This window comes from Cinclus cinclus, chromosome 1, assembly GCF_963662255.1.
Source record: "Cinclus cinclus chromosome 1, bCinCin1.1, whole genome shotgun sequence".
Taxonomy (NCBI): domain Eukaryota; kingdom Metazoa; phylum Chordata; class Aves; order Passeriformes; family Cinclidae; genus Cinclus; species Cinclus cinclus.
In genome coordinates this window covers 140,975,828-140,987,964 of record NC_085046.1, presented here as the reverse complement: position 1 = coordinate 140,987,964, position 12,137 = coordinate 140,975,828, and the positions used below count along the sequence as shown (strand labels likewise).

Below are 12,137 nucleotides of genomic sequence, written 5' to 3'. Positions count from 1 at the left end.
TGATTTAAAAAAAAATTAAAGGAAAACCTTTCTGCAATGGAAAAACCATATAGGTATCTCAACAGAACTAGTGGGAAATGCATGGCTTTGCTCTGCTTTAACTGCTCTTAAAAGAATAAAAAGCAATAGCAAGATAATAGCAAGGCAGGAAAAGCTCTACTACCCTAACATGTTGAAACACAGATTTCCCACCTTGAAGGGAAATCAGGGATGTGCTTTTCCCTTTTCTAGAGAAATCCATAGGAAACCGACACCGAGAACTCTCTGTGCAGACACATACTAGAACGGTCCCTTGGCAAGTTGAGTTCTCCGGTACGACAGTGCCCTGAAACTGAGCTTCAGCCCCCCGGCACCTGCCTCTTCCCGGCCCGGCTCTGCCGCGGAGCCGCCGCTCGCTCCCGCCGGGCCGGGAACGCGCAGAACTCGGGCCGGGAACGCGCAAAGCCCGGGCCGGGAACGCGCAGAACTCGGGCCGGGAACGCGCAAAGCCCGGGCCGGGAACGCGCAGAACTCGGGACGGAAACGCGCAAAGCCCGGGCCGGGAACGCGCAGAGCCCGGGACGGGCAGGGCGCGAGGGCAGCGCCCCCTGGCGGCCACTGCCAGCGCCGCCACCGCGCCCGGAGTCTGTCCGTCCTGTGTCCGTCCTGTGTCTCCTGTGTCTCCTGTGTCCGTCCTGTGTCCGTCCCGTGTCCGTCCTGTGTCTCCTGTGTCCGTCCTGTGTCCGTCCTGTGTCCTTTGTCCAGGGTTGGAGCGAGGCCCTGATTCACAGAGCGAGCCATCTGCCAGCTCATCCTTTACACGCACCAAGCCAGGTGGCAGGAAGGCAGTGGCAAGCAGGCTTTAAAACATCGGCTCTCTGCAGCCACAGCCGTCAGTTTGTTCCTCAAATCAGCCACCTCACTCATCTGCATTTCCATCTTCCACAAAACATGAGGTAGTATCACCTGAGAGTAGGATGTCCTAACTACAGTGTCCTCAGTCATTCCCAAAGCACTACTCATCCCATATCCCCAAGGGTTTGAGTTTGGTGGGGAGAAGTTAAAAACTCTGCCACCCTGTAGCAAGCTGGGAAAAAAATTAAGAGTTGTAATGGCAACTTCACTATTTTATAATTTTATACCTGCCAAAGAGCTGTCTTTTCAATTGTGTATTGCTTAAATGTAGCATTTGTGTCTTTTAAAAGATAATATTTAAATAAGGATGTTTTCATCATTTAATGAAAAGAGACAATTTACCTGATTTATGGTTTCTTCAAATGCTTTTATATAATGATTAAGTTCTCTGTCCATTGTAGCATATTCTACCATTAATTTTTCCATATTGTTAATATCCTCTTCATCATCTGCAAAATAAAATATGTGAAACATGGGTGATCAATTTTATTATTTTCAGCCAGCATATTTTCTTTACAAATATTTTATTTACAAATATTCATGCTGTGAATATCTAGAGCATTTGTAAGTCTCAGCAGGTGTTTTGAAGCTACTCAAAAATATACATTTTTTTTCTTATTTTGCAACTGTAATCTTTGACATTTCTTGGGTAACTTGAACAAACAGCTTAGTCAGAAAGACACTTCCCTGGTTTCATGTGAACAAGAGAGGGTATGTGTAATTTCATCTAACAACACCTAGTCATTAGGCAATCAGGATATTTTCTGCAAAAGTTATATTTCATGACTCATCACGTTGCCTCAGAAATAGTAAGAAGAAACTTAAGTGCCCTCTCAGTACAGTATAGTTCACAGCTATAATTAGAGCCCTTATCCCCAATAAACACAGCTACAGGAAAATCAAAACAAAGCTAGCATTTTATAACACAGGAAATAATGGAAGAATGGATATCATTGGTGATTCAAGCAGTAAAATTCTAATTGCCAGGGAAAATCAATTCACACAGGTCATGTGATTAGTAATTCATATCCACTTTTATTCTCCTCTGCAGTCCTCCTAATTCCACTCCTTTCATCTCCAACTACACCTCTGCTTTCCTTTTCTATGGTTGCTGTGCATCTGCTTAGATAAGGATCCTCTGTAGATGCTACAGAGCTGAACAGCCACAGCTGTCTCTTTCTGACACAGCTGCATGTACCACACCAACGATGGGGGGACAGCCAGCCACAAGCCCTGAATCCATGCAGGAAGTTAGGAAAACTCTGTTTCCACTTCTGCTACTCCCATTTATTCCTACCCTGCAGTTTCCAGGTATAGAAAAAGCAGCTGGAAGCAGCCAGACTCTGTGAAAGAGCCCCAAAGTCTGTCATGCAGCATTAGGGGTTGTCATTTGATGAAGCATTCTTTAAAAGCACTTCAGTAGCCAATCTGTGCTGCTACTTCTAGGAAGAAAATTGTAGTACAGATTTTTAAATTACTTTTTTTTTTTTTTTTGTGAAGGAAGGAAAATGTCTTCTGATCTGGCAAGCTGGCACACTGCTTAAGTTGCTAACTCTATTATTATGTTAGAACACAAAAATCTGTCTCTGCAGAAAGCTGACACAATTGTACAGGGCCATCAGTTTGGGACCAAAATCTGAAACACATCACTCAGAGACAGAAACATCACACCATATTGAAGCAGTGATGGATCAAGGACACAAAGGAAAAGTGTTAAGATACATTTACACAAAAGAAGTTACATAATAAGTTATGCTATTTTGTGAACATGGTAATTACAGTCATGACGTTTCCCTTAATTATATATAGGCTTGGTATGTATCCATTTTTCATTAAGTAGACTAATGGATGCTACAGACAGAATCTTGGCATTCCTGCAACTTTCTTCTGAATAATCAGCATTTCCTTCTCCCCTTTCCCTTCCCTCCCACCCAGTTTCCATGTGCTATCTGGTAACTATGATCATACTATTTTTCTTTCCTGCTAGGAAAGCATATGAAGTGCCTCCTTCAAGGCTGACACAAAGGACACTCCATGAATCACAGGAAAGGTTTGTGTAGCAAGTAACTGTCATTCTCCTCCCATGGCCAAAATGAATCATATCCACAACATAAAGAAACTACAGTAGCCTAAATATTTTAAGATTTTTTAGTGGAAAAGAAGTGCATTGTTAAATACCAAGAGAGCTGTAGGAATGCTCTTTCCTAATAGTTAAAAAATAGCTTTAGGTGAAGAGTAATAATGTTGCATGCAACTTAAGAGATGTACTAAAATAAAGCTCAAAGAGGTGGAATACAACTCAGTAAGAGGGACATTATCTCCAAATTTTGCTGTATATTCTTCCTGTACTGACTGTTCCACCCATCCACCAGCCTACTTTAAGTCTCAATACTGTTCATTGCTGTTTCCCTGTTGCTGCTCTTTCACACACATTACACATCCTGGAAATTGCTGAACATGGCACTAAGACACAATAATATCCTGCCCTTGGAGGCACTATGGACATACAGATAGAGCTGAAGGACTGTGTACAGGTCAGTTGTTGTCTATACCCTATTTCTGCTCATTGACAGATACTACAGTCCATTTTCTGCCTGAAGTTCAACCCACAGGGTGCTGAGAGCCAAGAGGAAATTTCCTATGTTGTTCTCAGCCACTTACCTCATCTCTGAAACAAGATTTGAAAGAAAACTTACATTACAAGCTATTCTATTCGCCTTTTAAAAACTCTCCTTGTTGTAGATTACATACAGAATAACCTGTGCAAGGCTCCTCTGCTTTCCCTTCTTCTGAAGAGCCAAGAGCATTTCTGCCCTTCCCTAGTAGGGAGCAGATGCAGGGCAGAGCTTGGGCACACATGATAAGAAACTGTGGGTGACTGTATGGGGGTGTAAAGTTTTACAGCTCGCTAAGGCAGGGATCCCAGCACCTTCAAGGTTTCTTTACAACAGATTCCACCATAGACTAACCAGAACACACCAGTTGACCTGACCTTATTAAGGAACAAGAAATTAAAAAATACTTTTCTCTCCTCAACACCTCCCAAAACTCACTATCACAAATCCCACCAACCACTGGTTTAACAGCACTACAATATCAAAAATAATTAAAATCTAATAATTACATCAGTCTTTTGAAAGATTAAAAATGCATTGTCTGTTATTCACTCTGCAAGCTCTGCTGCTGCTTTTGTTTCATAGGTGAGGGTGACAGTGGAGATCCATGGTAAAGAGATTCGAGGCACTGACTCTCCTCCAGCAGACCATGAGCACACTTCACTGACTGCTGAATACCCTCCAGCCAGACTCCAGCTACAAAGCCAGACAACTCTCCAAAGTGCTCAAACCTTGCACTCTGCAGGTCAACAACCTAGCTTAACACCAAAATCAAGCACTTTGCAAGTGCTGGATGAGTGCCTTTCTGTTATCTAATCAAAAGTTATCCTAAATATTATTTCTAATTAATATCTAAGGAATGCATTCCAAACTCTCTGCATATGCTTTTAGCTACTGCCACAAAATACCACTGAAGTGCATATTGTAGTCTCCTTGTTATCTAGGCTAAGTATGTTGAGTTTAGTAAGCATTTCTTCACAAGTCATTTTCCTCACCACTCAGAGATTATACATTTTGCAATATTACATTTTTTACTCACAGAAAGTCCACTTCAAAGCTGCAATTTCCTTTTCAAAGGCCCATGTGCATCATGTTAAAATCAGCTGGCTGAATACGCAGTTTGCAATTATGAATTCCAGCTCGCACAACTTTATGATCTCTTATTATAATGGAAACAGGGATATTAGTCTGAAAAGTCTCCTAAATATTAAAGAACAAAATGGCATAAAAGTGACTAGCAAGGGTTCAGTTTCACTTCTGAAGAGACCAATCACGCACACTTAGGTGCCTTAATGCTGATTTAAACCATAATCAGTCAGGACTAAGTTATGTATCATGAACCCACAGTGCTAAAACAGAAGATACAGCAACAGAATAGAGTCAAGTCAGCACTGATTTAATGCATTCTATAGCAACACTCATCTAAAATTTATCCAAAACTTGTATTTCTCCTAACATTTGAGTTCATATTTACTTTCATTTCCTGTATACATGCACAAGTTAGCAAAATTCCTAAGGATTTTTCACAAGTACCTCTTTCTGTGCAAAAGTTACTACATCAGTATTTGTTATTTAGGGTATTAGCTAGCTGTCCTGCAGCCAGTACACACCAATCTAAATAAGCATTCACTTCCACTGCAGGCTATCTTAAACACAAAATAGTCTGGAATACCAAGAAATTACAGGAAAGCTCCAAACTTACAAATACAAATGTGCTTAAAATGAATCCTTAAGTACAGATAATGTGGAGTAGTACATACATACTTTCATATATTTATAGTATTGGCTAACAAAAGTCAAAACTCCAATTTAAAGAAAGCAGGACATGTCAGTTCTACCTCTGGCACTATATATTAGTTTGTTTTGAAATTCAAGGCTACATGCTGATTTTACCATGGTTCAGGGAAGAAGAGGAATGGTATACCATTGCCCAGAAATTTTGACAGTAGATTTCAGACTTTTAAAACACTGGTAACACAAACACCCATCACTTGAGCCATTAGCAACAGTGGTAGTAGCAGTTGCCTTCATATGCTCCAGCAGCAGATACAGTATACACTTTGCCAGCAGGTTTCAAGTTACTGCTGACAGCAGAAAAAAACAAGCTCTCTGACTCCCTGATTTAGTTCCGTCTTTTGGAGGAAAAAATACACTCTCAATTCAAGATAAATCTAAGTATTTTTGCAGTCAGTTTTAGTAACTCCTTCATTTACAGATCCAAAAGTGCTAAGACTATCCTCTGTGTCCCCAGTTCTGGTCTACTCAAGATTGTTGATAATTCAAGTCAGACAGTGGATCTTGAAAAAACTCTCAACCAACACACACTCTTCAAGAACAGACTGGCAACACACTTAGAGAAGACAGTAGTGATGCTCAGCAGTGAGAGACCTATGTAGGAGAGCACTGTCTCATTTCCCCCCTCTGTCTACACAAGGAATGAAGCTTGTCACAGACTCCAGACTATGCAGACCAAGAGGAACTTAAGCAAGAGACTGATTGCTTCTGCAGCACTGGGAGTCCATCATCACTTCTCCTGCAGACACATGGACAGCTCCTCAGAAAACTTTCATCAAAGATTTCTTTCCAAATCTCATTACCCTGACCTGCAACATACTTCACTTACTAGGCTGCAGAAAAAGCAGAAGATTAATACAGAAAATCCTAAATTAAAATAAATGAGAAGCCATACAGAGGAACAGCAAAAAAACTGAAGAAAATCATATTCATCTCCTGAATGCAGGTTTCTTCACATAGAGAAATGGTTGAAAGTAGAATGTCAAAAAAATCTCCATGGAGCTGTCTGGATAGGGTACTAACCACTGCAATACGTAAGAGAAGAAAAATTACTGCTGATAAGAGGAGCAACAACCATACAGGGAATAGCAATTGGTGGAGTAAAGGGCAATGTGGGGCAGTAATTGCAAAATTTCCCTCCATGTAACAGTCAGAAGCTACTTACTGCTGAAGTTAGTCATAATGAAACCTCCAACTTCTCAGGAAATGTCTTTAACTGGGCTTTAGAGTATTTGAAGCTGCATTTCCTTCACTGTCCCCTAACAAAGCCATGCTTTTTTGCACAGAAAGTTTTCACACACAGAGTTAAAGACCAAGCGTGCATAATTTTAGAGACCAGTACTTTCACCTAGATACCAGACTTCAGTGAAAGGTAGCTGTATCTCACAAAATGAAATAATATGAGTGACAGAAAGAGAAACCTATGCTAGATGGATGGGCCAGCTTGAGCAAGGGATTGGGCAAGATGACTTCCAGAGGTCCCTTCCAACCTCAGCCATTCTGAGTTTCCATGACATTCTTCAATATTCAACAACCTCATCTCTAAGCCATTTTTCTGAAAGATGGTTTAAGTGAGTTCAAGTTTAAGTCCTCTCAAGCAAGGAAGGAAGTGGAATGTGAGTTTCCAGTATTCCACCAAAGAAAAAATCTAAGTAGAAGGAGCAAAATTGAGATGAGCAAAATTGATGTGAGGCAGGACTAGCAGTACTTGTAAAGGAAAGACCAGCACAGAGAACAAGAAGACAGGTAGCACCAGCACTATTGCTTGTGAGTGATTTTTAAAGTTTCATATTATTTTCTATTGGGCTTCTGTTAAGAAAATGCAAATTAAACTGCAATACCTGGATTTAGGTCAAGCATTTTCCCGTACCCGAGTAAAGTCTTCTGAGGTTGCACTTTAGAAAAGAAAGGGCTGTGCTTTTCATTCTTCATTTAAATATTCACTTTATCTGGCAAGTAATGGGGAAAAAAAATCCTCAGTTATCCATTTCTCTCTGCTTAGGTGTTTTTTTCAAAGTCAGTTAAGCCAAGAGTGTCTGTTTGATTGCAAACTTTGCCTGATGAAAAAGCCCTTGTCTTGTATTACAAACCATTTCCATTGTAGACTATGACTGAACTAGGAACAGAGTTAGTGGCCCTGGAGGCTTCTGTCAATCCCCTGGAACAGAAGCCCAAGTAAATTATATTGTAGAAAATCAGAATTTCAATAGAAACAGACCATGCGTGGTCAAAACATCCACTTTGAAACATCTCAATTGCTGAGTGCCCAGTCTGAAACATCTCAGGAGGGCAGTATGTCCAGTGAGTGGGTGTTGTACACATTCTGAAAAGAGTCATTTCAGAGTGGGCACAGGGAAACTGAGGCACTTGGCATCACTAACGATTTTGAAAATAACTGTACTATCATATAATAATCACAACACTTTTCCTCAACCTGAAACTCCCTTAAACTCCTCACAGCAGAACAAGGCCAACAGTGCTTTTGAAAGCAACTTCCTTACAGTACTTCTTTTTCTCCAAACTATCAGGGAAAGGCTAAAAAGCTATAGACATGGTTTAGACATGAGAGCAGTAGCAAAGATCTATCTGACCAGGTATATCGACCACAGTACCGTAACAGACTGCAATGTAAAGAACAGCATTATCTCTGAACACCAACTGACACTATACTGAGCTAATGAAATAAACAGGGCTCTCACACAGAATTTGATGTAGAAAAAAACACTCCAATATGTCCTGACTTGCTTTGCTGTATGAAATTCAAACCAAAAGACCATTCAACACAAATAGAGAAGGTTTCATTTTGGCTGAGACATACAAGTAATACAAAGACAAAAACTAAACTCTCATAAAAGTAAACATACTTTGCTAGGAAACAGAAAAATAGATTTATAGATATCTACGTATTTTTTCCTATTGCAAGCTCTATACTTGATGCCACATGCAGCACCAAGACATGAAGACAGGCAGTACGCACACAATTTTCCCAAACAAAAATGGCCTTTTTCTTGACTAAACACTAAGACCTGTACAATTCCCAGACTATTTCCTGCTGTTCACCAAAAGAGACCAGCACTAGAGGAACATCTCTTTTCTCCTTACTAAATTCCAAGGTCATGGTGAGGTTAATCTTTATTTTACCAATAAATGCCCACCTCATTTTGCAGAAAGACCCATTTAAAGTTAACAAATACAATATAACTAGTAAGCAGAAGCACTGAAAGGAGGATAAAGCATTCACAAGATGCAGTAGTTTTGATAAGCAACTCGAGCTCTGCACTATCAAAATTCTACACCAGTCTCCTGGGATTCCTGTGATTCATTCAGAATTACAGTCCTCTCTTCAGCAAATGAGTAAATCAGCATTCCTCAACACTAGCACAACACAAGCCCAAGAAGAACAGGAACACAAGCCATGCTGACAGACAAGCAACAAGAAAACACCAAGGCTGAGGTTCACATACATTTTCTTTGGCAAAAAAGTGAGTTTCACAGGTCATTTCCCCAGACACTCATCCCTGCTGCTCTTCTTATGTTCCTCCTCTGCTGCCCATCAGTCAGGACAATACAGCCTTTCATGGGGTCATAATAGAAATTGGATTAATTAAACAATTCCAACTAAAAGTAGCAATATGTTCTCCAAACCCAATCCCAAATCTGGGAAGTGCAGATATTAAAACCGTTGTACCACTACAATTAAGGGAGTAGTAAACTGTAGCAGGGTGGAGATGGGGGGAGGTGGACTTCCTAAATCAAATTGTTTGACAAGAAAAAGGTAAAGGAACCCCACCTGTGTATTTTCAAAGTAAGCACAAGGCATACATTGTCTTATCAAAGAAATCTGACCAATCTCTCATAAAGTAAATAAAAACCTACCCATGTTTTCCTAAATACATATACAATACATATAAAATACATGCTCACAATTACACACACACATATCACTCTCATCCTAGTGGATTTTAACATATGATGAAATTAAGGCAGAAAACAACATATAAACTAATTTTAATGGGAAAGAATTTTCCTATGACTAACAAAATGTCTCTTGCCTCTGGAAGCATGGACATATCTGCACCACACAATAGAGCCTGGTTCAGTGCCCCTGTTGCTGACCTTGCCTTCCTCAGAACGAGAGATGTGAGACCTGGGAATATTTAAAAATAAGGGGTTTAGTGCTCTCTTCTATCTAATTTGTCCTCTCAGAACTTCATAAGGTAACACTGGAACTTGGGAAAATTTTTCTTTAAATATTTTCCCTTACAAAGAACAGCAAAATATTTGTAAAAGCCTTGTAATTGCTACTCTTTGATCTCTCAGAATACTTCATAAATGAAGAATTTTATTTCAAGACTTTTAATGAGTCCTTACCATTCTATAAGACTCACAGGCTGCTTTATGTATGATTTCCTGTGGAAATTAATAACAGCAAAATATTTTCTTTTATTATTTCAACAAGTTCATTTCTAACTTGTTAGATCTTTTTTAAGCACAATTTCTTCTGTATAACTCAAGATCTCTACTGGCACATTATGAATTCTACAGAGATAATCCATGCAGTTTTTATTTACAAGTCAACTGTATTAATGCTTTCTCTTGCCAAAACCCAATTCTTCTCATATTTTAAACTGCACTGACAGGTGAAAAGCAAATATTTTAGTGTGAAGTGCAAGCCTGTCTCTAATAAAAGGCATGATTGTTATGAGCCAGCAGAAAATAATACCATTTTCATGAGAAAAGCTTTACTTCTGTTAATGAACCAATTATATTTCTCATCTTGGAGAAGCTCATTAGTAAAGTAAAACATAAAGTAAACACAGTAATTACTTAGAATTTCCTCCATTTAGGGGAAACAGGAAATGGGTTAGAAAGACTTTTCAGAAAAAAAAAAAAATCAGTAAGATAGGAAAATAAGCCCTTTTCACCCGAGACCTTCAAAATTCTCAGAAACATTACCTCTCCGTCCCGAATTGGGGACGGAGCTTAGCTCAGAGCTAAGGAGACCTCATCAGAGCTTATTTAATCACTGTAATGTTTCAGTAAATGTAGCTGCCTTGGCTCTGGGCTTAAGCTACCATAGTATGTGAGCCTGGTTCAGCTTTCCGAGCTGAAATCTAATAGACTTGTGGCACTACAGGAAACAGGAGCCCCATGGTGCATAAGCAGCGTCCTGGCTGGACACGGTGCCGTGACCTGGGACAGAGCAGGGGACAGTCACCTCCCAAAGTGACCGAGGGCTGTGTCGTGCACAGATCACACCCTCAGCCCCTCAGCGCACACGAGTCAGTCCTGCTGCCGTGCACAAAAAAAGTGTTGTTTTTGCACAAAGCAAAGCTGAGTGCCCACCAAAGTGCCACCAAAGCTCAGTGAGCTGCTGCTCTCTGCAGCGCACACAAAGCCCCACGAGCAGGCCACAGTGGGCAGAACAAGGAGCCCAGTACAAGGGAAAGCAGCAGAACACACAGCAAACAGGAAGGCAAAACCAAGATAATCCCCTCACTCCAAGACAATCCATCGCTGTCTTATTTCAGTTCAGTGGTCATAGTTACATTCACACACACAAAAAAAACCCCTCCACAGAATCCAAGCTAAGCTTCCACATCCTACTGCATCAGCTTCATGCAGACACAAACGAACACTCATCAAGAGCTTAAATGTTAACATTACCAACCCAAAATGAAACAGATGGGGGAGGAAAAATGCCAAAATATGTCTGGTTTCTCAATGCCCAGTATTTTGATTAGATGCTTAAAAACTTTTTTTCTCTGAACCCACACAGCATCCCAATCTAAATTTTGATATTTCTGCTTCTACAACCCTTGGCATTCCTGACTCCAGAATTTAGAAAAGGTTATCTGTAGCCCCAGACAGAGCGTGGCTGTTCTTTTGCTAACCAGCTGGGGCACTGGCTGTACTGCAGCTGAGCAGCAAGCTCAGGGTGGGAAAACAATCCGGTTTTATAAGAAGCTTTTGAGACAAATCTGGCTGGCAGCAACTCCTAATTTTGCCCCACTGTGAACAAAGAAGTGAAGTCTCTTAAAACAGAGCTGACATTGGTCCATACACATAAATGAATAAACAAAAGACAAATCAGATTCATAATATACAGCTGACAATAGAAAGTTTGGGGTTTTAAAATCAGAAACACTGATTGGTAAGATTCTCAGAAATGTGAAGGTTAGTAAAAATTCATGAGTATCATCTCCAAAGTTAATTTTTTGAGAATGCAGATACTTCCATGTGCTTTGGATATTTTCCAGTTTTTGTCAAAGAGAACTGACAGAACACAATCAAGGTTAAACGAAAGGAATGTAGACAACCAGTGTTTCATGCAAGCAAAGGTCAGATGATGTTCCCCATGCAAAACAACCAATTCAGCATGAATCACATATTGATACAGCACTTAAAGTGCTAACCATGCCACAGCACTAAAGCTAGTGCTTTCAGAGCCCGTAATTCCTCAAAATTACCAAAAAACCCCCAAAACCCTAACACAGAAAAAAGAAAACAAAAAACCCAACAACCAACATAATCCTCTTACACAGACAAGGCAAAGGCAAAGACTGCACACAAACTTTAAGTGTAATGAAAACCAGCACTTCTTTCTGCCTCTAGCAGGCTTCCTTTGCATAAAATTTCTTCTGTGAATTGGCAGATCTCCTCTTTTTGGCATGAATTGCTGGTATGTGGCATTCATTCTGCTGCTTGAATGCTTGTAAGTGACAGAGCTAAATCTTTCCATTGCTGAAATTTCACTTCCCACAAAATTCATACAAAAAGTTTGTCCTATTACAAGGAGCTGCTACTTTCTTATCATGACACAAATATTTATAA

General features: G+C 40.1%; 1 protein-coding gene across 1 annotated transcript in view; it reads right to left on the bottom strand.

The window, feature by feature from the left end:
• Positions 1-12,137, bottom strand: part of NSMCE2 (NSE2 (MMS21) homolog, SMC5-SMC6 complex SUMO ligase) — a 126,085-nt gene that overhangs the window by 97,586 nt on the left and 16,362 nt on the right. The window contains exon 3 of the mRNA XM_062503978.1: positions 1,237-1,343. Within this exon, the coding sequence (XP_062359962.1) occupies positions 1,237-1,343 (107 nt within the window). The remainder of the gene's footprint in view (positions 1-1,236; positions 1,344-12,137) is intronic.